The sequence below is a fragment of the Genypterus blacodes genome, unplaced genomic scaffold, assembly GCF_046128005.1.
Source record: "Genypterus blacodes isolate CSIRO-AG114 ecotype Tasmania unplaced genomic scaffold, CSIRO-AGI_Gbla_v1 ptg000067l_1, whole genome shotgun sequence".
In the NCBI taxonomy this organism is placed as follows: domain Eukaryota; kingdom Metazoa; phylum Chordata; class Actinopteri; order Ophidiiformes; family Ophidiidae; genus Genypterus; species Genypterus blacodes.
In genome coordinates this window covers 277,674-305,000 of record NW_027466879.1, presented here as the reverse complement: position 1 = coordinate 305,000, position 27,327 = coordinate 277,674, and the positions used below count along the sequence as shown (strand labels likewise).

The following is a 27,327-nucleotide window of genomic DNA, read 5'->3' as shown; positions in this document are numbered from 1 at the left end:
ACGAACCAACTCTCCCCGCCGCCCCGCGCTCCACTCCGGCTCCCCAGCGACCCCTTCCACCCCGCAGGTGAGCCCACTGCCGTCCTTCCTCCCTGGCTTCCTCTGTCTAGACACTCGTGAAGCGCTAGCTGATGTTTCTTCTCTTTCATTCCCTCTCAGTAAAGCCAAACTCCGCTCTAAACCGCGTCTTTCTGCCCCCAGCGCCCCTATCAGCCTCCGTGCGGCACTTTAGCGTGGGTCCACCCCGGGTGTAGCGTGTGTGCTGCGGTGTTAAAGGGAGCAGAGGGGGGACGCTGGAACTTCAAAGCTCACTGTTGACTCTCTGTGGAATGCATCCCCCCCGTTAGCTTGCATGCTAAGGATACATGCTGAGTATAAAGTGGCTGTTAGCTGCTCGGCTCACTAGCTGGCCGCTTAGCTCGCCTGGCAGCAGTCCGGCGGTGCGGAGTCTCTCTGTGTTTATCAACCTCGGGCTTATTTGTGAATAGACGAGGTCAGGAAGTGGCAAAGTTATTGTGTGCATAGCTAACGGCACTTGCCTGAACTCATCCCCGGGTTTAAAGTCAGGCTCGCAGTTTGTCTCCATGAAGTTTAACTCTGTAAACCGTCTGGCTCCTGGTTGAATACTTCATCTGCTCTGCTCGCTCTCCAACTTGTTGTAACTTCTCTGCATCCTCTTTGATGCGTCCTCTCCCTTGAGGTCGCCACCTTCTTCAGGCACCACACCTTTCTGCAGCAAATTAGAGATCCAAACTTAAATGGCCGCTCCTGATCGACGTACACACTCAGACACACACTGATGGGACTTTTCTCACCATTGTCTGTGTTATGCCTGCTATTCTTTCCCTTAATTGCCTTTCTATAACACGTCGGAGTCCATAGATGCATAGATCTGTAGTTCACATGTTTCCATGGAGACACAATGACACAGTAAACACAGGGAAACCTCATTTATTTGACAATCAGGAGCCGTAAATTGTTAACTGTTAACTTAAAATAAATGACTTAACATTGGATTATTATAACTGTTGGTCATTAATTTTCTGTTGACTTACTAATCGATTCATTCATTGGGTGACAATATAATATATCTATGCTTTAGTAAGTACACAGTTGTTCATTGTTGTTGTGAATGTGTTTTGACCTCATAACAGCTGAAATATGAGTTCTAACTAAAGCGGACATAACTTATTGATAAGCTGATAAATAGTCAGTAATTGAATTAATGATCCTCACGGTAGAATGAGGTTGTGTTATAAGGAGTCAGACATCCTGATGTACAGAGATATTAACCCCACACACTCCCTGTACACCCCGATGAAGGCTGTGTGTAGCTGATACTACTGTGTAGTGGGGAGAAGAGGTTGATGGCATCCCTGTCGTCCCTGTCGGGGCAGATCTAGGTTGTAATGATAAATGCCGTATACCTGATCTACTCTGTCACGGCCGTGTCATTTAATGTCAAACCACACAACAGACTCACAAAACTAGCCTCGACTGCAGACTGAACCATTCCGCACACTAGCCAGCTACCAAATACCTTAAATGTTTGACGTTTTGCTCAGGAACCAGCCTGCTCCGATCCTCTGAAGCACATATAAATCCCTCTAGAATTCCATCTGTCTGCCTGGTAGTGCTTACATGTAGAGACACATGGGCTCACTGCTGTAACTGGATCATAACCACTTTGTTATGTATGAGTTAGTGTAAGTAAGTCTTGATTATCTTAAAGAGTAAATAATCATAAATGATGAACCGCATTGTGAGTTTTAGCTGAGTGATAGCTTTGGACGTGTAGATGCACGCCTGTCTGGCTCTGATGGAAACACTGTGGAGCCTCACCTTTGCAAAAGATGGTTGCCGCTGGGTTTGCAGTGATTTTCTGTTCAAGCAGCAAACGGAAAGCAAAGCGGCTGAAGCAGCTGTGCTGTGGCCGGAGACAAAGACGCTCACGGCCCTGCCAGGATGGACACACTGCAGATTAATATGGGAGGCCACCTGGAAGTTATTGTAGGATAATAATCCATTAAATACAGATACATCAGAGTGAAATGAGGCACCGGTGAACATATTGTATCTAAATGAATGTATGATGTCATGTGGAGCAGCTGTAAGAGACGTTTCATGGGCCGTCGTCTGTGGATCCTTCAGTGTTTTATACTCAGATATCTCCAAAACGCTCTAATTGAAATTAACCAGCGTCTAAACACATTCCAGTCATATCAAACGTCTTCATTTATACCTTTCAGAAACACAATTTCACAGCATTACAAATGAAACGTTGTTCCAAATAGGTTGCGTCTGTTCTGTCTGGGCCGCTCAGGAGAGACAGATTGCAATTCCATCAGCAGACGTCGGCCGCTCTGCTAATCAGAACGCAGGTTTGATAGAAACATCTGCTGAGCTCTAATAAAGTGAAGTAAACTCTCCTGCTGCTGCTGCTGCTTTGCTTTATGTTCCGCTGGCTTCACAGTCTGGATGTAGACAATTTGAGTGAAAATTGGAAAAAAAATCAGTGCCCAGTTCAGGCCTAAAAAAAGGCATTCCTACAATCTCAGCACTTTGCAAAATAAGTATCATTGTATCTACTTTGACCACCGCTGTTCCATTCAATCCATATTGAAGGATTTCCCAGTTTATGTTACAGTCTTGGTTTGCTCTGATTTTAAGCTGTCAGCTCAGTGTATGGATCGAGTCTGACGTTGTTTCCCGGGTTCACGTCTCTCACCGTCTCTCTGACATTTTGGATATTCCACAACATCTCCTTGCTCGACGTTCAGGCACATTGTTATTGGCAGGTACACGCTGAGTTCTCCTGATTGTGTTCTATATAAATACATCAGTCATACTCTTCACCCTATATTCCCCTCATTCTCCCGGTCGTTTCCACGGAGCGGCAGACGCGGGGCGCCATGTAATCCCATCTGCTGAATTTGGCAGGCTGCGCTTTAATGCCGTTATTCTTTGATTTAGCATTGATGTATGTCCTCCCCGAGCCATTTGAATCTCTTCTCTGATGAGTGCCCTTAATCAGCACATTTCACCACACGGCCAGAAACACTCTGCTGTCCTTGTGGCCGATGTTCTCCCTTGTATTTTCGGGCACTTAGTCCTTTTGAAGCATTGAGGGACGCAGGAGAGAAAGCCGTCTTGCCGGCGAAGCTTTTCCCACCTCTGCTTTCCACCATTTTTGGGAGGTAATTGTGCTGAGGGTAGAGTCGGAGCAGGTTAGACGGCAGAGATGCCACTTGTAGCAGCGCCGGTCCTTCGCTGTGAGACTTTGACCCACTTGCTTTCCCGATTCCACTCATTTCTAATGCCTCACATGTTTCCTTCTTGTTAAGCTGGTATGCAGACGGGCTTTATCGTGTCTGGACCTGAATCCACACCTACAACAATTCACTTTACAAATGGAACTGTGGATGTGGCAACAGTCTCCCGTTGCCTTGGCCACCATATTTATGTCTGATCATCGTTTATTTTCAGCCACAGCAGGGAAATAGCAGCCAATATCTGAACTTTTTATGAGAAAAGGCTTTTTCTGCCATTAGAAGAGATTTCTTTCCTTCTTATTTAGATAAATTGGATATTGATGTAGCTGTGATGATGTGATGACGCCGCTTGTGATGCTAGATTGTGTTTCTGTAAACGCTGCTGCTGCAGTCATAAAAGCATCATTTCTTTTTCTTTCTCGTGTGTGTGTGTGTGTGTGTGTGTGTGTGTGTGTGTGTGTGTGTGTGTGTGTGTGTGTGTGTGTGTGTGTGTGTGTGTGTGTGTGTGTGTGTGTGTGTGTGTGTGTGTGTGTGTGTGTGTGTGTGTGTGTGTGTGTGTGTGTGTGTGTGTGTGTGTGTGTGCGCGCTCTTAACCCCTTTTAGTCCAGGGAGCATCTTAAACCTAATTGCAGTCTGACTCATGCCGTGCCATTTACACTAACCACTGACCAGCGATGTCCGTGACTGTGAACACTCAGTGTCGCTCACGCTGGATGTCACTAAGAGCGGCTCTGCTCGCCTACGTGCGGCCCGACATTTCACAAAGAAATAATTAGTGTTACTGTCATTTTCATACAATCCATTCTCCAGTCCTCCTGTAGCTGTAATAAGTCGTGCTGATGAGCGTCTTGCACCGCGCTGGTTGTCCAGAATGTTCCTCCAGTGGCCCTGCTGCCTCTGCTAATCAGCAACAGTAGCGCTCCGGTAGCTCGAGCTCTCTCATGCTGGACGTCTCTTAGCACGGTCAGTGGAGCGCTCAGCCTCGTCGTCCTGCGCTCCTTAATAACTTGCTCAGGGACAAAGGCTGATGAGGTTTGGCTCCAAGCTGGAGACTTCCTGTACGAGTACTGGTGACATGACGGGCTGTCTGCTGATAACCAGGGAGAAGGTGCTGAGCCATTCATCTGATGTTGTTGTGTAGCATTGTGTTACATTATGGTGTGTTTTGGTGTTTATTTCACCGACTACCTGGATCATGTTACAGTGTAATGCTATCAGCACAACAGGACAATCGGTGACCTCAACCACGGCCTGATATGTGTACACAAAATGCAGTGGCCATGGACTTCAGGATGGAAACGTCCATTAATGGTGGCTCCTTTGGTTTTATAGTGAATTTCCACTCCTTGTTTTGTAATCTAACACTCTTCCAGACTCTTCCATTATTCCTTAGAATAAGCCAGTTTGTTGAAGCCTTTGCTCAACATTCACATTCGGCTGACATGGCTCTGTTTGTGTGACCTTTCTTTATTCAGCGTGTTCCTCTCCACCAGAGTTTCAACACCATTATGTGCATTTTGAAAAATGTGTTTTAAATTTGTGACCTCAGTTCTAAGGTTCTTCTAAGGTTCCAGCCAGCATCATTGTTGAAATTGAGTGAAGCACATCTGCTGTGCCAGTGAAGGATGCTTTATGTTCTTCCTCACATTGACTGGTTAAATATTTTAAAAAGCTGCAAGAGGTCAGAAAACTTTAAAGCCCTCTTTATTAAAATCTGTCTGGGTGCAGAAGGATAGAGCCTTGTTATGCTGAAGTGGGTTGTCGTATTGTCAAGCATCTTCTTTCCAATATGTCAACATTTGCATAAAGACAGTGGGACGGCTCCAGGTCTTAATAAAGGCCTGCAACCTGTGCTCAGGTCTGGCAGAGGCTTGGGCGTGTTGGATGGGACCAAAGCTGATGTCGTGACCTCCTGCCCTGTGACCCTGGCAGCACATGTCCACGCCCCACATCAAAGGCTACAGGCAGACAGAGTGTGTCTGCATACTTCAGAGCCCTCACCCTCCCTCGGGCGTCTGGCTTTATACCCCTTGACTTTACTAAATACCACACACCCCCAAACTACAAAAGCGAGCGGCCCCACTTGGCCCCGGGCTCGCAGACAAACAGATTTGCAGCTATACTCTCTTTCCCATTATTCACCTCACCATTCAGAGTCCGGCGTTCAGAAAAAATGTGTGTGTAGCAGCGACTTTGTATGGAAGGATGTTGGCAGGAGTAAGACCTGTGAAGTCCAGAGAGGCTTTCCAAGGGGCTGTGCCGCTCTACAGGGAGCGACCTGCTCTGGTTGGCTGGCTCGTGTTCCTGTGTGGAGGGCTTGTGACTCTGCCTTCTGTTCTATCTGTCACAGTGTTCACACCACAGTCTAATAACTCTCCTCACCTCTCCATAGCTGCCGTCTATAGACTGAACAGAGTCGTGGCGTTCCTCCTCTAATGGCGGCCCCAGTTGATGATACACTGTGTGTGTTATACCAACAGACTAAAAGCTTCTCTATTAATTTTTCTTTACTCTGTTGCTATCCCACGTTGCTCACTTGTTCAAAAAGGGTCGTCCATAATGCAATTGTGGTTAAATAGAAGCGTTTCTCTTCCCTGTTCATGGTTGCTGCTGCTGTGCCAATTCAGTCTCTTTGTGTGCATTTCTTACACCCTTTGACATTAAAATTAGAGGAATTTAGAAAGCCGCTCCCTCATCCGGGTCCTTCCGTGGCAGCCGGCAGCAGATGTGGAGGTGAATGTCGGGTTTCTCGGCGGCGTCTTGACCTAAAAATGAAATTGCCTTCCACTTTGGTAATTTCCTTCTGTTGTCATTGTGTGACGGCCAATTTCTCACCAGCTTTCAGAGCGGAGAGCAGCCTCCCAACATCTGCAGCCCAGACAGATGATGTGAGGACTTTTGAAACCCCAACCCCAGAATGTTGGCTAACTCGCATCTTATCATTAGTAATGGGACCAAAGTAAGGTTTGTGCTAAGCTAACTAACAGCCAACAGGAAGTCAAACCCCAGCAAACCCCCTGAACCCAGTGTGGAGAGAGAGGATGTCTCAGCTCATTGTCTGAACAGCTTTCCCACAAGTAGTAGACTGAAACTCACTCATCCTCCCTCCACAAAATGAGCTTCCCCTGGCCGTCTTTTGCTTTATCTCGGTGACTTTCACTCTTGATTAGGCTTGCAAATGAAGTTTAGCTTCTTCTGAGGTGGGAGGCGTGACCTTGGTGACAGAGAGGAGACTGTGTTAAGTCTGGACTAAAGGTCTTGGCACATTAGCACAGCACATCACGGTGTCAGGAGCCGCCAAAAGGGACTGTGACAACTGTGTGTCGGCCCCCGGTGCTGCCGTTCTGTACGACATCAACATCTCAGCCGTCTTCTCTTGATTGACGTTTCAAAATAGCCCCAAAGGTTCCCGTGAGTGCTGCCGAGTTGTAGGAGGATGAGACAGTCCCGTAACAAATGATGCAGTGCTTCTGTGCCACTTCCTGTGCAGCTTTTACTTTGTGTTCCTTGTTTTGTTGCGCTTTAATGGTTATTTCAATTTGATATTGTGTGACTTGAATTTATTTTTGTTGGTTTCTCTTGGATGATAAAAATGATCACCTCTGTTTTTACAGCCGATACAGGACGACGGGTAAATCACCACCTGACCATGATGCAATACAACGTCCACCTGCACATACAAACCTCTAATACATGAAGTAACAGGCTGTGCTGTACTGTGGGACTAAGCTGAACTCTCCCAGCTGTATTTGTGTATGCAGCTGCTTCATCAGCATTTATTTCAGTTTTTTGTTATGACTCCACCGCCGCCTCTCACAGGAAAGCTACAGTATAATAGAGTCATGAAGAAGACCGCATGCAACTACCCGGTAATGTATGAGCAGTATTCCCCATAGGAGGGGGAAATGCTTTGGGGTCAAGCCAGCCTCCGTTTGTCCTTTCACTTACAGTAAAACTATATCCGAGCTGTCAGCCCCTACATTTCATCTGGCTGTGACTCCAGCTGTGTCTTCCACACACGGTCGAGCGTTTGATCCAGTGAGAGTTAAGCGACTGTGTTGTTGCACCTTGAATTTTAATGGAGCCCGGTGTCTAATCCTGAGGAAGTGAGAACACTTTTCCATGGTTCAGCTGGCATACGCTCTCACTTTATTGATATGCTGTCCCTCCACTTGATCGTAGTAAGAAGGAAGCTTTGTTTAAGGAGCGTTGAGCCCACTTTATGACAGGGGTTTCAGACCGATGTTGAAATGTAATTTTAGATTGCAAAATTAAGTATTATATTAAGTATTATAGTATTAAAGACCCACCCAAGTCCAGAATCTCTTTATCCTTCCTGTGTCTCTTTTTATGTCTTCATCTTCTGGTAGCTACGCTATATTGTAGGTCTGTTGAATTGCAGCAATGAATAAATCATGGCCGGTGCTGCTGCAGTGTGTATCGGAGAAACGGAGTCATCAGAAAGCAGCATTTAGGGGATGCTGCTCTGGCCTACAGCCGTATTGCTCCGCAGCAGTTGAGCCAAGGTGATATTGGAGAGATAGTGAAAAGTGTCTGGCAGCTGGGTGAGATTGTTCTCTCTCCTCTACTTATCGTTTAGGGGATCAAGTCTTTTATTGGCTTTCAGCAGAAAATGATCTCAAAGAGACTATATGTGCCGCTGTGACCAATTTCCCCTTATCAGGCTTAGTACCATTAATTTATTCCTATTTTGTTCAGCATTATGGAACAAAGGGAATGATGACTTACTGCAGGTTCAGTCAGAATTCTCTTTCAAACAAACTTGTGGATCCTGGCACCTGCACCGCATTGGAAACATCTAAATCATCATAGTGTACGGGATTTAGTTTAGACAGGCAGAACATCTTAAAAAAACGACAGTCACTCAGAGACTCGACCAGCGTTTCTCCAAAAAGTCCAAAACAAACTGGGACAGCCAGTAGTCAGAATCTAGGCCAGCTTGAGACAATGGCAGAGCGAAAAAAAAGTGTCAGCAGAGGAAGGAAGAAAAGTAGAAATTTTCCAAAGCCACACATTCACTCCAGTATGTGCCAATGTTAATGAATTCACCGAGAGCAGGAGTTAGAGGAGGAAGGAGTTCTCTCATATCTCCGTCCAAATGTTCTGCTCGTAACATTTATGTATGACTGTGTGGAATATTTGCATCCTATAAAAGTATTTATGAATAATGGAGAGGTTCACAATGTTCTATTGATTTAATGATCATCTCTGAACATTCTGGTCATATATTGTTGTTGTGCCTTTAATGAGGAGAGTTGGTATCTTCGTTAGTGTGTGTGGATTCATTGGTGTGCGTTCTACAAGGTAGCCTACTGTGTTTAGATGTTTAGGCAGATCTGTATGATGTCTTGGTCATTGTGGTGTTCCCCTGTGTTACTCAGATAAGAAGCCCACTGTTTCTTCACTGTTATCCTGCTGGACGAGCTCATATTGACCACATATCCCCCCTTTGGTACTCTCATTATTGTTCTTCTATTGAGCAGCGTATGTGTTATCTGTCTGTATTACGTTCTTTACTTCATATAATTGATGCGTTAAGCTAATTGCCTGCTCTTGACATTGCCATTGATCTTCGTCTTTTCTTCCCTCCTATCTGGTTTTGTGTAATTACCTGCTGTCTGCTGAAGTCTGACGGGTTTTCTTAATCAGTAATAACCTGTTAGCTGGAGCCACAGAGGTGCAATTTCCACTGCTTATATTTGCACCTACATACAAGTGAACTGGACATGTTTGAGTCATTTCATAGAAGCTGCTCCTCCACTAATGAGCTTCTGGGCGGGCAGGCAGGCAGGCAGGCAGGCAGGCAGGCAGGCGACGGGTCTATTTCAGACACCACTGTTGAAACACCACATCGAATTTGCAATGGCATCTTCCAGAAGAATAATATGAATCTGCTCTTCCACAGGTTAGAGGCAGCAGCAGACATTCCCAAAGCTACAAATTTGAAAATCTCCCAGGACCCACCCAACCTTTAATCTCAACACATCAATGAGAAATAACATCATCATCTAAACCCCATAGCTTTGTTTTATTAGTTCTGATCATACCTACTTTAATACAAACTTTGGGACACAGTGGTTCACAGGTTATACTGGGATCTTAGATATGACTTTCTAAGATGACCTCCTCTGGGGAAGTGAAGTGTGAGGCACCCATACATGAATAAAGAGATGGCACGATGGCACAATATGGCAACAAATCACACAATGCTTCAGTCTGAGAAGAGTCCTGTTGCATGTCGACTGGCAGAAATTCACCTCAGACTTTGTTTTCTCCACATTTTCATTCCTTGTGTCGGACTCCATGCTCATACTGGACTTCCCTTTTCTACAAAACCATAACAAGCCATAGCCACACAATAGCCCCATCAGGTCATCCAGCCTGTAGCACAAATGCTATTCCACTGTAGTGTGCTGTGGGTTCAGCCAGTGCAGCCCTCCAACGGAGAGAAACACTGACACCGAAAGAAGCAGGGTGTTCCATTATTTTGGCTGTGGTAACAAAACTGTGGCCTCATTTAAACCCTGGCAGTGTGAGAGGAAGGAATGAAGCCCACACACACACCCATAACCCAAACACTGAGTGAATTGTTAGAACAATCTCATAATCAGTGTTGGTAGAGAGTCAGATGTAGGTCAGTGGTAGCCGGTGCCTGACGAAGGTCGGTTCTGGGTGAGAGTGAAGAGTTTCTGGGCTTCAGGGAATCATTCTGGAGAAAAGCGCTGGTTTGAAAGGAATGGAATGGAAACCTGCTTAGAGCTAATGATTGATGCACTGCTTTCTCATCTTCTCAATCAATATGTTATCGCACTCCAATGATCTTCAGCATCATCAGGGAATAGCTACAGCTGGTCATGGTAATTAGTTTCTACACCCACCCACAGCTAAGCGGGTGTAGCGTAAGCACTTTCTCTCTATCTGTCACAGCCATAACCTGGGCAGGTGGCATCTGCTTTGAATCCTGTTGGCAGATGGATGGGGGTTGGAGGTCAGGAGCTTTGCCATGGTTTGATATTCGTTCATCCTGATGGTGGCGCAGTAAAAACCATTTCACTTTTATAACATCTGAACCGTAAGTCATAGATAGTTCCCCTGAAGTTCTAGGGTCTTGCTGCTTCCATTCATTTTGGCCAAACCTGTTTGCTCCTACCTAGATTCAAACTTTCCCATGACAGTCCTTTGCATCTCCTCCTACAAATCTAGCTGAATCGTCACAAAGTCTAACATGTAGCCAACATCCTGGTCCAGCAGGACAAAAGTGATCTTATATCTTAGTTACTTATGTTCGTAGAAAGCCTTGGGCGTGGTCAGGACCTTTCCTGATGTTGTGGGTGTGTAAACCCCTTTGAGACGTTGTATGTGATTTGGGTGTGGCTCATTGTACAAAACGGGATACAAACAGGGATATTTAGTCAATAACTTCTCAGCCTGACATTGTAGGATCTAAATTATTCTTTCTCTTATACTCGGTGTCATTTGCAGGCATTTTGTGTGAGACAGCTCAATAGTCTTCTGTCTGTCGCCAGCATTTAGGTTCATACTACTCCCCTCCCTTGTACCTGTGATTTTGTTTTAGTGTATTTGTTGAAGAACTCAAGCAGAAACAAGTATTCCACCACAATAAACTTGTAGCACGAGTGTAACGTGTCTCTGCATGCATTTCTATTCCACATGATCATTTAATAAGCATTATGTCTTTTTAGTTCTCTGCATGTGCCTGTTCATTCTGAATGTAGCTGCAGTGTGTGCTGACTGCATGTGAGGCTCTGCCGTAGCATCAAACTGCAGGCTTGTCTGCTCATCTCTCCTCTCCTCCAACACTCCCAATACCCTTGAATGAGTAGCACATTTGCCATTCAGCTCAGCTCTGACATCGCCCTGTCAGCAATGACAAATTTGATGGGCCATGGCTATCTCAATGTAATATCTCAAACCCGCTTTCTCCATCTGGTGTTCAAGGGACTAAATAATGGGACAACCAGGGGGAGGGCCTTTGTGTGGGCTGATATAATGGAATGATAGATCTAGATGGCTTCCTGTAGATAATAAACTAGCAAACAAACACATTTGTCACTTTGCTCTGTTTTGTGATGCTTTTTTTAAACTTTGGGGTTTTGTGTAATGAGGCGTTGGGAATCATCATTTTTTTGGTTTCACATCATTATCTGCCATCACGCAGGCATGTTGTGGACCAGAGAGGGTTATGGTGTGGAGCAGAATGTTCCACTCTGAGTCTCACTGAGAAAATCATTTTGAAAACTCTGTTATTTTTATGTTGACGCCTTTTAAAATAAATAAAGAAGAGGTTTGTCTTGTGCTTTCAGTTTCCTCTGCGTTTGGAAGGCCAGCAGCATCACATTAGGCTGTTGTGTTAGAATTCTACAAATGAAAACAGTTTGAGACAAAGGGAAATGGGACACTAATACCTTTTCATAGCAACGGAAGGGTTGAATAAGGATATGTTCCAAGGTCCGCCAAATAAAAGCAACCAGTAATAAATAATTCATGGGTTAGAGCATTAGTGCCCTTATTGTATACACATGTGAACATAGAACGATGTAAGGGTGACATGTTAGGTAAAGATATGAGGCAATACCTAAGGAGAGGTTCAACAGCAAATACAGTGAAGTAAGATGGGCAGGACTCTGAGAAGGAGAGTCCGAAACTGCATGTAGGGAAGCCTGCAGGACATCGTTAGCTTTGTATAAAGCAGGTCAGGCAGAAAATAAACATTTTGTCTTTATTTCCCCTTAAGGCCTTTGTCTCTCTCTCTCTCTACTGCCAGACGAGTTCCACCTTGTTGCTGGATTTCCTCCAACACCTTGACATTTCTAATCAATTCTTTGTCTTGGTGAGCTCACGCCTTTAAAATGCTGAGTCACCCAGAGGATTCTACTCTGACCGTCTTTACTGTGATTAGGGCCAAACAATGCCACCTAAGATGTTCTAATCACATCATATTCAGAGTCTGGGCCACTTAAAGTATAGAGCTTTTCGCTTAAGTAAATACTGATAATAAATAGAATAAAGTTGCTTAACGCCTCACAACCAATTAAAGATGGGTATGTACCTTATAAAGAAAGGGTGAGAATCCTAACAATACCTCTCTTTCTCTCTCACCCCAGTCAACAGCCAGATTGAGAAACAAAGCTGCAAGTAGATGCAGGCCAAGAATAACATCTCCCACCTTCAACATATGGAAGCTGTTGCATTGTTTCCATTCCATCATATGTGCTGGAGATTGAGCGGTTTATATATATATATATATATACCATCAAAGGCCTTTTTGAAGCTTCACACTCTTTCACAATCCCTTTGATTCCTGACACCACACCCTGCTTAATATTCCAAACTAGTCCGTGGCCTTTTCAGAGAACTAACTAAGGTTCTGAAGATGCAAGTCTTGTCTTCATGCGGATGGCAGCTGGGGTGCAGCCCTCTTGTTACCCAGAGCTCACAACAAGGCATCTGTGTTACTAACAAGCGCTGAGCTCTTCATCACATATACAACAGCTGGTAGGAAGTTTTGATTTGACCGTCTTCCCGTCCTTGGTCAACACAAACAGGATGAACTGCAGTCAAGGCCGAAGATACAACTAAGTATCGGTGGCTCTGCAGAAGCTTTCAGTTTTCAGTTTTAGCTTGCTTGTGTTTTTATCTCTTGGTTTTGCATAAAGAATGGAGGCCGAGGCTTTTCTTCAGAGAGCACAGCGGCGTCCTGACAGGCACCGCGGGTATTTACTCAGCCTCCAAAAAGTTGGTTCCAACTCTTATTTACTTTAATCTTGGCACCCACATGCAAGTTTGCCTTGCTCCCACTCTAAGCTTCATCCTGTCACCCCCGTTTCTTCAGTTGAGAGTTGGAGTGCAAAGCAGGAGTTGCTTTGAGAGAATCTTCAGTTTTCAAGTTCCTCTCCTTTGTACTGCTCTTGCACTCAGCCTCCCCCGGCCTCCCCAGAGCCTGTGTTTGTTCTTTCAATTGGCAACTGTGTTTCTCCTTCTCCAGATAGTAGCATAATCTAATGGATGTATCTTCATAAACCCCCTCGATTGTATGTATTTGTTTAAAAGGGTAACAGCATTGTAATGTCACAGGTATGGAGGTATGCACTTTGTCCTGCATGGGAAAACAAGAGAGCATGCACAGTTGGTGAGCAGCTGCAACCGATCCTGGCTTGATTCATGGTGGAGACCCTGCAGCAGAGGACACAAAGGGAAAGATGGCCCTAAAATATATGCAAAACATCACTGAGCAGCAGCAAAATACACCTCTGTGTTCCTGAGCACTTTTGACAGCCACAACACATCTCAGCATGTGAGACGGATCCACTGAGGCGCCCTTTGTTCACTAAACACTGTGAGTCTGACCCTCATGTTTGAGAGTTGGGAGGTGTTGGCATGGAGCGTGTGCTCAGACTACATGCTTAGCATGGGGGACTGTTTGGGACCCTCGGGGTTTGTGGCCTTGTCTAAGTAGCTCATTGATTGGACTCAAAGAAATCCAACTGGTGATTAGTTTCATAGCGATGAGCTTTGGTGTTTTTTATGCAAATTGCAGCTCTTTCTCTGTAAGTCAGTTTCTTTCCTTTTGATTTGATCTGTGTGTGTTAATAATGAGCTGCAGTCTATAAAGAAGCACCCTCAACCCTTTCATTTTATATTGAACAACTCGGACAGGTCATTATGCAGGAAGAATAAAGCTTTAATTTCCTTTTCAGCAGTGCATGGCTTATTTATATTAGGTTTATATGAAATATGAACGAGATTTTCTGATCTGTTATCCGACGCCAAATCAAATACTGCATCTCTTTACAGAGCACAGTGTTTCCATCAGACCCTTGGACACTCTGTTGTCTGTTTGTGTGTGTGCAGATCACCCCCCACCCCCCCACCCCCACACACACACTCATCAGTTTTGATCCAGCCGTTTCATTCACACAGTTGTAGCGATATTGCTGAGCCCCACTCTGTGCAGCGGCGCGGCGTCTGACATGCAGTCTCTCATTTATCCACAGTTTTCAATGTGTTTGTGAAAATGACCGCAGCAGAAGTTAAGGCGGTGTTTTGTGCGGCGATGCAGATGGTTATTCATACACATCCAGCTCCCTGGAGTTTTCAGCAAATGTGACAGATGCTCTTCAGGGAGATGAACGTGATCGTCAGCGGTCCCATGGCTGCTTTTTCCTATTCTCACTACAGCCCGGAAGATAATGGTGTCCGATTGGTTAATGTATAATGCATGTTGGAGGGATGTGGGCTGCTGGTGGATTTCAGGTGTCGCTGTGTTGGAGAAGCCTGACAGCCAAGAGAAAAAGCTGTTAGAAAGTTCAGGACTACATCAGGAACTACTTGACACAGAACGACCTGGAGAAGGAACTCTGTGGTCCCCTGCATGAAGATTAGGTTTGAATCCTCTGGGTATGGCATTTTGCACAATAATTACAAAGTTAATATTTGTTCTGAGACTGTTCCTGTGGTGTACATAAAGCATGGAGTTAAACATCCCAGTGTCGTCCCTGGTGTGCAGAGGGAGCGAGGCAGAGTTGGTAAATTGTGTCCTAAGCAGCCGTCACATGTAATCAGTTCCGCTCTACGGGCAGAACTCTCACTTGGTTCAGTCTTTCACTTTGCAGACTCTCAGAATTCTTGGACAGTGTTTTGGGTATCAGATGGTTACTGATGCCTGGCACCGCGGACGCATCAGTGGTGTGATCACTCAATGTTTGGCCAGCCATCGGTTCCCCAGAGAGCATGAATGTATTATGAATGCCCAACAGATGGGTCTCCAACTCTCTCTTCACCATGTCCCTACTACGAGTCCTGATAGATGACTACTTGTGTCAGGATGGCAGCAAATGAGGAGCCGGCGGGATAATTAATGGCTTGATATCATTCTCAGTCACGAGTCTTTAAAAGTAATATCCTCCGCCTAATGTTCAGAATGTATTCAAAGGAATGAGCAATAAAGTTGACGCGGGTGATTCATACGTTAGGTATCCACCCTTTGCTTAAGAAAGGTCGATTGAAAGGGACATTATGTTAAGGCTGTGAAAACGGTGTCAGCGCGGCTCTGAGCCCGCACAGCCGCACGCTAAGCCACCTTGAGAAGGATGGAGGCGAGCGCTGCTGGCCCTCCGATGTCTTTCCCCTTAATTACATTTCCTTAAGAGATTATTTCTGTAACTCGTACTTTGCCCTAGTTCTGCGTGTCCTTGTGTTCAGCAGGGTCACTACGCTCATAACTCAGACCGTTTGGGAAGTTACGTTTTTCTGTAGTGATTTAAAAGAACCTTGACAGGGTGAAGACTATTGTAGTCCTTGCAGTATTTGAGGCAGTATATCTTCTGAGAAGGTTTAAAGGAATTGCCGTCCCTACCTCGTGGATTTACTCTACCCAGTATTCTTGCCTTTGTAAACAGAAACCCAGCATTTCAGTTATTAAAAACAGCGATGAGTCGACCAATTAAATCGTATTTTAACAAGTATGCATTGTAAATCCCGCGTGCGCTGCATTTCTGGCGCAACTTCTAAGATCTTTAGCATGAAACGGTTGATAGGGGGATGATGCTAGGTGTGTGCGTGTGCGTGTGTGTGTGTGTGTGTGTGTGTGTGTGTGTGTGTGTGTGTGTGTGTGTGTGTGTGTGTGTGTGTGTGTGTGTGTGTGTGTGTGTGTGTGTGTGTGTGTGTGTGTGTGTGTGTGTGTGTGTGTGTGTGTGTGTGTGTGTGTGTGTGTGTGTGTGTGTGTGTGTGTGTGTTTCTCGGGGCTTTCATTTAGTCTAATATTCTCCATCTCCCAGACCGCTCGCAGCAGCGGAGCATCAGCGGGCCCATACACATACAGCAGCCAGGGGATATTGATTAAGACTGCTGACATTTCTGCTTCCCTTTCATTTCCAGCGTTATGGACTCTGGCTGGGCACATGTGGATAATACGTTTTGCCTTTTGTTGTCCTCTTCCATTTGGCGGCAGGATTATGAGTGTGTGTGTGTGCACTGAACAAACAAAGAAACGGGCGGAAGCTTTAATCAAACGTTACAATGACATCAACATGTTTATCTTGCATCTATCTGGGAAATTCTGTTCATCTGCTCTATGAGTTAAATAGATTTTCTCTAATAAATAAGAAAACAAGCAATGCAAACGTAAACACACCCGCAGCTTAATTGTGTTACAGATATTGTTTGGAATTTCCATCTGCTACTCGCATCTCATCTGTGTGTGTCATAGCTACAGGGAGTAATGACAAAGAAGTCAAATGCAGGAAGTGGAAAGATGTTGGTTTAGCTTCTCTTTGCTTCGAAGCTGCACATATCAAACAGATCCTACAGGTATCATTTCTACAGTGTCTCCTCTGAGTGCTGTGTCAATAAGCAGGTTTCATAAAGAGATGGATCTGCTCCCGTTGACGTGGCGATCTCGCACTGTCTTGAGTTTAATGGCCTCTTTCAATGGGAGCTGTTAGGAAATGTATATATCGGTGAGATTAATTGTAGAATAAAGTCTCCGTGTCACTCTCTGCATATTCGCTCTGATAGATTGGTTGTACACTAACGACCCGGCCTGTTGTAAAGCCTATAAATTCATCACAGCTGCAATTCCAAATATGTTTCTTCATCTTAATTTATGGAGCGTTCAGCCAGTGGAGTTTAGCTGTAAGGGTCTCATTTAGGTAAAGTGCAAAAGGCCAACAGGTCCTTTGGTTTCTTTTTTGGAAAGGTTGATATTGAAAAGCGGCTTAGAAAGCAGAACCAATGGATCATAATTTACCCTGAGAAACAGTTCAATTAAAGGTTCTTATGTTGGAAACACAGATTGGGTTAAATCACAACGATCGGAGTTCAACTGGGGTCACTGCTTCTGACCTTTCAAACCGTATCAATGTTTGATGGACATGCAGCCGTGAGGTGTGTTCCATATACTGTGTGTTAGGTTGAACATCTGGCCCCTAGTGTCTGCAAGAGGAAGGAATGCACACAAACCTAAATAAAACATGGAGGAAGAAACAAACAAGCACATAAAAATGTTATTCACGCACATTCAGACCTGCAATTTGTCTTCTAACTCCATATGCATAAGCACTGCAGGCACACATCTGCAAACAGCACATACATATGCATGCATTGGTGCACATGCCTATCTTGTAAATAGAGACGTCCTGTCTAATATATGCTCTTGTTGTCATGCTCTTTTTTAGCATTAGTATGCAGTGCACATGTTTCCCTCCACATGCAGTGTAGTGTATAACTGTAAGCCTCTCTGATGGAGATCTGCTTCCTGTCGTCATGTAGGTGCTGGAGGAACAGTCAGTCCACGTTCCCGGAGGAAGCAAACCTGTGCTGGATTCTGACAGGATGAGCAACCAGATACCTGTTTCTTTGTGAATGGTTTAGAGGTCAGTATCAATATTATTACAGTCATCTGTCAGGATATGTGAAGTCCCCATGATGTAAGCAGCATCGGTGAGCTCATGCAGGAGAGAGGCCGTTCCTCACACCTCGTCAGTCTCCAGGCCCCCGATAGGACAGGATTAGCTTTCAGGACATTTGTCTACGGTAATTATTCTCACCAAATGTCTGTCATGGTGTCATACAGTTCACACGGGACGCACGGGGAAGTGTGTGTGTGGTATGAGTTACAGGCCGGGGAGCGCCTCCTCCATCTACTGCATCCTGATCTCATCACAACAGCCACAAACCCATGCAAGCCACAAACACATTACACTCTACAAACACACTACATGTGGAATATTAGATGAAGTAAAGATGCATAAGTCTTCTTCTGTTTTGTGTTTTCTGGATGATTTGTGGCCCAGTGTCCTCAGTGTCCTCTCACAGCTCTTTGTCTGCTCCAGTCGGTACAAAGAGATAAACAAGCTGGACGTGTTTTGCACAGAATGTCGTCACAAGGTCCTTTGAGTCTCCATTCTCCAATAAAACCAAACCATATTGACCAGGAATGATAGAATATTGTCCACATGTCGGTTCACACTGTTTTTTTTATTATTATATTAATTATCAGGTCTTTTAATAAGAAGGTCAAAGATGCTGTAAAAATGTCCTGACACATAAATCTATTCCTGTCTGAATAGATGGTTCATGTCCAGTCCCTGATCGTGACCTATCTGAAACATGAGGATTCAAAGGACGACCCTCACCTGGACCTCATTCAGAGTGTGTGTGTGTGTGTGTGTGTCTTCAGCGGAGCTGCTGACGTGAAATGATCAACAGGGAACGTTATTCTTATTCAGAGAACTCCATTTTCTGGACGTCACATTCATACTATTAATACCGCCGCTCTGAGGTTGCCAGGTTGCCGTCTCTTCAGTTCCTCGGCGTCTCCTGTTTTCTTTTTTAAAAACAAGCGCCTGCCTGTAATCTCACAAAAACCTGTATGTTAGGAAAAGTGATGAAACACTTTGCAAGTTTGAAGTTGCAGCGTGCCGTCTTTGTTCTGCGTTAGGACGACTCCCAAACGACGTGATCAACATTCACATCGCACCAAATACCACAGTGTGACTTTGTTTTGTAAATGTGATACTTAGAAAGGCAGAGGAATGGAGCTCCGCAGCACAGGGAAAGAACAAAGAACGACAATCTCAGTGTCTGTCTGTGGTCCTGCTGATGTACAGGACGTGTGTGTGTGCAGTCAAATGCACTGATCACGTCTGAGAAGCCCACAATCGCAAAAATAACTCAAACACAATTGAGTTAAAGGGAAACTTGTGAGCTGCTTTACTCTTCCACACTGTCTGAAGTCTGAATCCCATCATTCTGTTGTTAAATCTCATCCTCTGGCCTGAACGTTGGGAGTTCAGTGTGCATAACTTGAATCTTTCATTTTCTCCATCCTCCTCTCATCTCTACAGTGAACAGTGTTACTTGATTACATGATTAAGCCGAGCAGCGAGAGCTCTTCATAAGACGAGGCACTTTATCCTCCATCTTTGATGGGATAAGGACAGAAGATGCTCTTTGATCTAACTTCGGATTCATTAGCTTGTATAATTGTGCGTCTCTGAAGAGAAGCTGCTGCACTTTTGACACCACCTCCCTCCCTCTCTCTCTTCCTCCCTCCCTCCCACTTACAGCATAATCTCTGCAAAATGCTTCAGTTTGTTGCCTGGGCTGTTTGTGATGCTGTTATGTCACATGGTCGCTGTGTTTGTGAAGCATTTGGATATTTGGTTTCTCCCACCGACGGTACTGTGGCCTTGGATTGTCTAGTCACTGAAGTCAAAGCGGTGCAGCTGATTTCAAGCATTTAGTCTTCCCCTCAGGTTTATTCTAACACACCCATACAGGTTGTTTTTAATTGAATAGAATATAATTTTACATAACTGCCAAAGAGCTTTCACAGCTGCTTGGTTCGTCAGCCTGTTTGTTTGGCTGTGCTTCTGATTGAACCAACTCAGAAACCACTTCTTCTTTTTTTTTTTAAACAACAAAGAAATGACCATTAGATCATCTAAAGCATTGTTGTATCAGGGGAATGGAAGCACCACAGTCTCTCCAATACATACAGAGTAGCATCATCAAACATAACTTGCCCGCAACCAAGTGTAAAATCAATGACTTGGTCTTCCATCTAACATGAAACACAATCGCCCGGCAAATAAAAGTCTCTTAAATTCACAGCTACAAATTATAAATAGCCCTGGGTGTATAAATAGGAGGCGTATCGGTTAAACAAGAGGACATTATCACACAAACAGCATGTGTGATAAAGGAAAAGCACCTACAGGCAAACACAAGTAACAAGCAGCATAATTACATTTAAAAGACCTTAAGCACTCCACTGTGTAAAGTCTATAGGGCGACCAAATTACAGTCACACATTATTGGAAGAAGCTTGTATCGACCGCAATCAGAGTTTGACGGGCAGGCGGGGAGGCGTCAATCAGAACCCAGGGTCCCCACGGTCCAGGAGTGTGTGTGTGTGTGTGTGTGTGTGTGTGTGTGTGTGTGTGTGTGTGTGTGTGTGTGTGTGTGTGTGTGTGTGTGTGTGTGTGTGTGTGTGTGTGTGTGTGTGTGTGTGTGTGTGTGTGTGTGTGTGTGTGTGTGTGTGTGTGTGTGTGTGTGTGTGTGTGTGTGTGTGTGTGTGTGTGTGTGTGTGTGTGTGTGTGTGTGTGTGTGCGTGCGTGCGTGCGTGCGTGCGTGCGTGCGTGTGTTTTTTCTCAGCATGGCCTCGCCTCCCAAAGATGATGCATAAACATTTTGTTTATAATTGCATCATGGAAGCGGCCGTGTTTCTCTCTGGCCTCTCCTTCATTTGATTAGGAGTTTATTTAATCCCTCAGCAGGACTCAGTTGGAGGCTTTTTAGTAATGACCTGACTAATCTGGCTGCACCGACCTGGAAGCACTTTACACTTCTCTCTGCTGCCTCTAACAGATAGAAAGAGTGGATTTTGTTTTTGTCTTCCCCAGCTTAAATCCAAATGTCCCCGGGTTAAGCGTCTTTATTTAAGAACGCAGGGAGGAAAGTGGCCATATTGCATTTGTAAGCCTGGAGAACCACTAGATTTTAATTGCTTTGTTTTTGGAAGCTTTTCAGACTCTTTCCTCCTCGTTACGCCCGGCGCTGGTGATCCTCTAAGCCGCTTGTTTGTCTCCTTCACAGCTGCAGCCTCCTCGTCAAGTTCTGGAGTAGCTGGCTAATTGAGAAAAGAGGGAATCTGTTTTGATAAGGACATCCGGTTTGAGTCTTTACACATGTTTGTTGTCTGTCAAATGTGAAGCCAACGTGTGCTGGTTGTGTTACTGCACTATGATGACTCACTGGGGTTTGGTGTCTAATCCAGTGTGTTCGGCTTCACTCATTAATTGTTTGTTGTTAGTTGAAGTTTGTTGGTGTGTAGCAGTGAAACTCACTCAGGTGTTCATGCATGTGAGTAGATGGAGGACAGAGAGATGGATGCAGAGTCTCATTACTCAGTGTGTGTCTGTGGGATCGACAGCAGAATCAAATGTTTCAGACCAACTATAAAATAAATATCAGTACTAAGCTTCTGATCCTTTAAGCTGATTCACTCCCACTAAGACGGCCTGAGTCATCATCGCCTCCTTTTAGTCTTAAAAACAAATACTAACTGCGTCTCCTCTGTTAGTGGAGTTTGGAGGCTTCAGTCGTCCTCCGCTCATTAAAATCCAGCAGCAGTGAAAATCCATTACAACTTAAAGACCTGGGCGGTGATGAAAACCAATTTTATAAACAAGAACTCCCTGAATGTTGCTACAGAATACAAACTCTGTCTGAATGCTACTTGTGTTTCTGGCGTCTGTCTGAATGACTTCCTGCTAGATAACAGCAGACTGCACGTCCCTGCTGCCGTGGGAGAGACTCCACTTTACTGAACACACACACACTGCTGCGGACACACAAAGCGCCAAATCTGACCAGCTGAGTTTTGCCTGACGTGAAATTCTCCACCTGGCCCAACATGTATCGCTAAAATTACGTCTGAATCCTCCCTGACCCGGCCCAGTGTGGCCGCTCAGGGTCCCGTCGGGTCTGGCACAAGTCTTAAGCTCTTCCGTATGTACGCACACACACACACGCACACGCACACACACAGGAGGAGCAGCTGATTTACAGGCAGACTGAAGCCCTCTGCCTGACTCCAGCTCCGGTGCAGCGCAGTGAAAATGTCAGGAGTTTAGTCGGAGCCAGAACCTCTCCACCCTCCTCACACACACACACACACACCGGGCCTGTGCTCCGCTCGCTCGCTCGCTCCCTAAGGGCGGCTCACTACCTCTCAGCTTTTATTGCGATGTTGACTGCTTGTGGTTTTTATGCCACAGGACAGCAGGAGAATAAAAACAACTCCATTCACTCGTATCAAATGTCCATTCTGCACAGGGAGCGCGGGCGGAGATAAGCAGCTAGCAGCGCTTTCTCAGTATTTTAAAGTCTACTGGAGCAGGTTATCAATTTGGAGCACAGGCTGTCTGGAGCCGGCTGTGGTATGACAAAAATATATAAAAATCAACCCATCAAAGGCTTCAAGTAGGCAAAACAAGAAAGCGATACACTGTTGTCGACACGTCCGGGGAGGAATTTGTACTTTAAGAGCGGAGATTACTGCTGTGTTCAATAATGCAACTGTCAGGGAAGGCCGGGGAGAACTGTTATGTTACAGCCCATCACTGTGTGTGTGTGTGTGTGTGTGTGTGTGTGTGTGTGTGTGTGTGTGTGTGTGTGTGTGTGTGTGTGTGTGTGTGTGTGTGTGTGTGTGTGTGTGTGTGTGTGTGTGTGTGTGTGTGTGTGTGTGTGTGTGTGTGTGTGTGTGTGTGTGTGTGTGTGTGTGTGTGATTCCGCGTTTGATCTCTAAAGCAGCAAGCGATGTATCAGACGGCGAGGAACACACACTCGCACGCCTCACACACCTCACTCTGTTTTCATAGTTTACTTCTCTATTCATCATTCCTCTCTCATCATCACAACAATTAAATTCCATGTACCATTAGTGACTTCTGCAGCTAATCCTGCCTCATAAGAGTTTCACAGTTTGGCGTCTTCATGTCCTCTGGTCACTGATCCTTTGCTGTGACAGATGTTGGCGCGTCTGATGGAGCTCCTGCTGTCCAGAACACGCTGACTCATGTCGTAACCTTCTACTTACCCAGATCAGGAAGACCCCCATCCCCCCCCCCCCCCACCACCACCACCACCACCACCACCAAGTGAGAAGCCAGTAAACTGTAAACTGGCCTAGCTGGAAAGCTTCATGTGTGGAATCACTGCTGCCAACATCCATGACACAAATGGAGTCAAATCACCCACAGAGCACAAAGCCTGAAATCAAGCTTTTGTCTCCTTATCACCGGAACCAGACGTTAACCGCTCGTTTGCCACCTCTTCCAACCTTCTCAGCAGACGTATCGGCCAACCATATGGCTCCTCTATCTGCTTAGTGTGACCATGTGGGCCCTGAGCTCCAGTAAAGTCCACCAAATCCAGGACTTCTGGATTAGTTGGCAGCTAATAAGTGAAGCATTAAGGCTGTGTGTTCTTTAATTATGGGTAGAGATGAAGGAGATGTTAATCTGTCTTCAAAACTACCTTTTATGTGAAGACAAACCCTGACTAACAGCTGTCAGCATCTCTGCTTGTGATTGATCTAAAGAGCTGAACCAGATCAGAGTCAGTTCTATTTCTCTCCTCAGTTTTTCGCATCACAGTCAGAACTCCATCATGATTTGTGTTTGGAGGGAATAAGGCCTTGTGATCTCTGCCTGCATAATAATAATGGATTATTGGATTTGATTAAACTCCGTCTGCATTCCTCCCAGATTCGACCTTTCGAGGCTCTTCGCCATTTATAGATGCCGGGTTCCTCAGAAGTCACGGGCAGCTATTTCCAGACGCCGCGCCGCCATTTCCTGAAGCAGAACGTTCTGGAACACGTTAAGCCAAAAAGCTTCTTCTGTTTTTCAGTGTCTCAATCTGTTAAGCTTGGGTTTGTTGTGATCCTCCAGCAGGCTCCTGTCCAGTCGCCTTCCCTTCTTAGCGTTTCACGTCGGCGCAGCGTTTCTCACTCAGGATAGCGACTCTGTTATTAGCAGATGGCTAACATCTGCTAATAACATTGGTTCAGTCATAACTTAAAGATGCAAGTGAACGTTTTGGACAAGACAAAACAGACAATGAAGCAGCTACCGTTGAGCTCAGAAGCTGTTTGATTGCCGGGTAATTAACAGAAAACACAGGCTACAGGAAAGCGTTGATATTCAGTCTCTCTCCTCTGCTTACTTCTCTCATTTGTGGAAACTAAAGACCTAAACGAGCTACAATGTTGAGCCCAATGAGAATTGCTAAAGCTAAGCAGCCGTGTAGAAGAAGTGAAGTCCAGTGTTTCCTTGACTTTGACGGGTCACAACCGCACTGTGTGTAACTCCTGCTGCAGAGCCGAGGCCCGTGTGTGTCTGCCCTGAGTCTGAGCTCCACGCTGGCAACAAGCCACTATGAAAAGAGCCAACTATTTACATTCAGCTCAGACAGAGCATGCCTACTTATCTCTCAGGGTGCGCTCGCTCCCCCGGCCCTCTGGGCTGCGAACGTGGCATTGTTAAGAGCTCCCAGAGGCCCAGCAGCTCTGATCATCGCACCAGGCTGACATTTCTCTAAATATCAGTGATATCGCTTCAATGTGACGATGATTGAACAGGCAGAGAGACGGACCAAAGCCACCGACTGGAAGACAGTGGCGCCAATGTTTCGGTTTCTGTCTCTCCCTCTTTTGGGGCTTGACTCGTTTGTGTGCTGGTTTCTATTTCCGTAGACATTTCACTTCTCAACCTCTTCTCTTACAGCCTAAATTTAGCTCCGCCTCCCGCAGTTTTACTCCTGACTTTTAATTTACAAGGCGCCTGTGTTTTACCTTCTAGCAGCTCGTTTGTTTTCACACTCAGGAAGCTCACTTTCCTTATTAGGAGTATGAGACCGGTCTAAGTGTGTAACTGTGTGTGTGTGTGTGTGTGTGTGTGTTCTGCTGCAGCGTAGCAGATTACTGCCTTTGTCCAATTAATGCATATTAATTGCTGCAACCTTTAGCAGAGGCTAGTTTGAGCTGCAATGTTGTGATGAACTTGGAGAATAACGATTTTCCTCCCGTGCCGCCTTTTTAAAGCGGAGGAGCCGACTCTGTCGTTGCTGTTATCATAAATTGCCCGAGCAGTGAGCTGTAATTAGTGTAGAGGAGGGGACCTCAGTGCGGATATTGATTTCTCCCCGTCTGTGTGAAAATGCCAGAGAAACATGGCAGATGTGAAACATGCAGCCGGGATGTTTGGGCCGTAAAAAGGTCGGACTTGCTCGGTGTATTTTGAGGTCTTCATCCATAAACAGTTAGTCCTCCTCAGATAAAATCTTAGTACTTCTAAAAGTGTTTTTATGGGCTGTCAAGCGTCGTTCCTGTAAAGTAACAGCAGCAAGTCCAGCAGGGAATTTATGGAGCCTATTCTGTCATAACTTGACTTGACAGAACATAAACAGAATGCCAACGATCATCACTTAATGTTTACAACACATCATCATCATCATCATCATCATCAGGGGCCGGTTAGAAGCACACATTAGTAACTGGATTTATTAGAGTGAATTAAACAGCAGGATGATAGCAGCACTAACAGGAGTGTGTCAGTGTTTACACTCTGACCAATCAGGGGCCAGAAGCAGCTGAGGCCGGTTTCTCAGCACAGATCTCTGCAGTCTGTGGGCAACTGAACTTCATCTGAGCCTGTGGAGTGGAAAGAAATAATTGGGCAGGGGCCTGGAGAGGGAGAGAGAGAGAGAGGGAGAGAGAGAGAGGGGTGAGAGCAGGTCAGAGATGCAGTGGACACTTTCCTCTCTAAACAACCAAGAAACTTTAAGTCCATTCTATATATAAGTATTCATCTATAACTGGGCGGCAGCGTCTTCCTCTGTGTTTTGTCTTCAGATCTCAGTTTGATGGCTGTTTGAATCAAGTTTGAGTCTGTCGCTGCAGAGCCGGATGGATGAGCTCATGAGTCCAGATAAGGAGCAGGAGTGAGTCACAAGCTTCCCAAAACAAAAAGTCAAGCCGAGAGCAAGCGGCCTGGTGGACCCACTTAAAAAAGGCAACCGGTGGAAGTCAGTGGCTGTGTGTTGTTGTTTATGTTGTGTTGTTGACATACGGCTACCGACTCTCACTGAACTGCAGTAATGAGGTCATAGTGAGGGAGGAACACGCTGCTTTCATTGTTTTCTTGTTGACCTGAGCAGATTCTGCCTGGTATGTGCCTGTGATGTTGATCTGATGTGTATCTTGTGTGTGTGTGTGTCGTGTCGTGCAGGTGAGTCGTGACCATGCGCTGCCTGGCCGCTCGGGTAAACTACAAGACCCTCATCGTCATCTGCGCCCTCTTCACACTCATCACCGTCCTGCTGTGGAACCGCTGCACCAGCAACACGTCCCTGCGCTTCCTGCCCCACGCTCCCCTGCTGGCTCCCAGCCCAAAGGCGGGGGACGCCAGCATCAGCAGCCAGCAGCATCCCCCGCAGCCTCCGGAGCCGCCGCCCGTCGTCGGCGGGCTCAAGTACGAAGAGGTCGACTGCCTGATCAATGACGAATCCACCGTCAAGGGCCGCAGAGAAGGCGGGGACGTCTACCTGCCCTTCAGCTGGATGGAGAAGTACTTTGAGGTGTACGGGAAGGTGGTGCAGTACGACGGCTACGACCGCTTTGAGTTCCAGCACAGCTACTCCAAGGTCTACACGCAGAGGGAGCCCTACCACCCCGACGGAGTCTTCATGTCCTTCGAGGGATACAACGTGGAGGTGCGGGACCGGGTCAAGTGTATCAGTGGAGTGGAAGGTGAGGGTTTGATGATGATTTGTCCTTATTCTCTTCTTTTATCAGTCACCTTTAAAAGCCTTTAACGGTGTCAAATCCAATCCAAACCCTGAATCCTTAAGGCTGTAGTTGTGTTGTTGTATCGTATTGCACCCACATGTGTATTTACGTGAGCAGTGACAAACGATTAAAGCCGCCTGTCTGCTGCCGTCGCCCCATAAAGGACACACACACACACACACACACACACACACACACACACACACACACACACACACACACACACACACACACACACACACACACACACACACACACACACACACACACACACTGCTGCATCTAACTCTGCCATAACTCACAGACCCTTAACAAAAGTTCTGTGGCTCATTCACCCTGAATTATTCATTCGTCTCCACACCTGTGTCTCAGCTTTAACACTTGGTTGTTTTGATTGCGCCCCATCACTTCTTCATCACCATCTGCTGACGTAGAGCAGAACAAACGGCTCAGCCCGGATTTAGAACTTTAATGATTGTTTCCTCCCAAAGAACTCAACTTGTTCTCCTCATAACTGTTCATCAAAAGAAAGAGAGAGATTGAACTATCAAAGATGTGAAATATGTCAAGAAGAAGAAGAAGAAGAAACTTTATTGGGTCTCATGCGAACACGTCAGTCTGAAATTTGTCTTGCGTGCTCCTCTTACACACACACAC

At 45.6% G+C, this 27,327-nt stretch overlaps 1 protein-coding gene across 3 annotated transcripts in view; it reads left to right on the top strand.

Moving 5' to 3' along the window:
* glceb (glucuronic acid epimerase b) overlaps positions 1-27,327 on the top strand; it is a 39,529-nt gene that overhangs the window by 145 nt on the left and 12,057 nt on the right. For 2 of the 3 annotated variants that reach the window (XM_076155750.1, XM_076155748.1), the window contains exons 1-3: positions 1-67; positions 17,583-17,686; positions 26,111-26,631. The exon at positions 1-67 is cut by the window's left edge and continues 145 nt beyond it. In XM_076155750.1, the coding sequence (XP_076011865.1) occupies positions 26,124-26,631 (508 nt within the window). In that variant the 5' untranslated portion in view covers positions 1-67; positions 17,583-17,686; positions 26,111-26,123. The remainder of the gene's footprint in view (positions 68-17,582; positions 17,687-26,110; positions 26,632-27,327) is intronic. The other variant, XM_076155749.1, reaches the window with a different exon arrangement.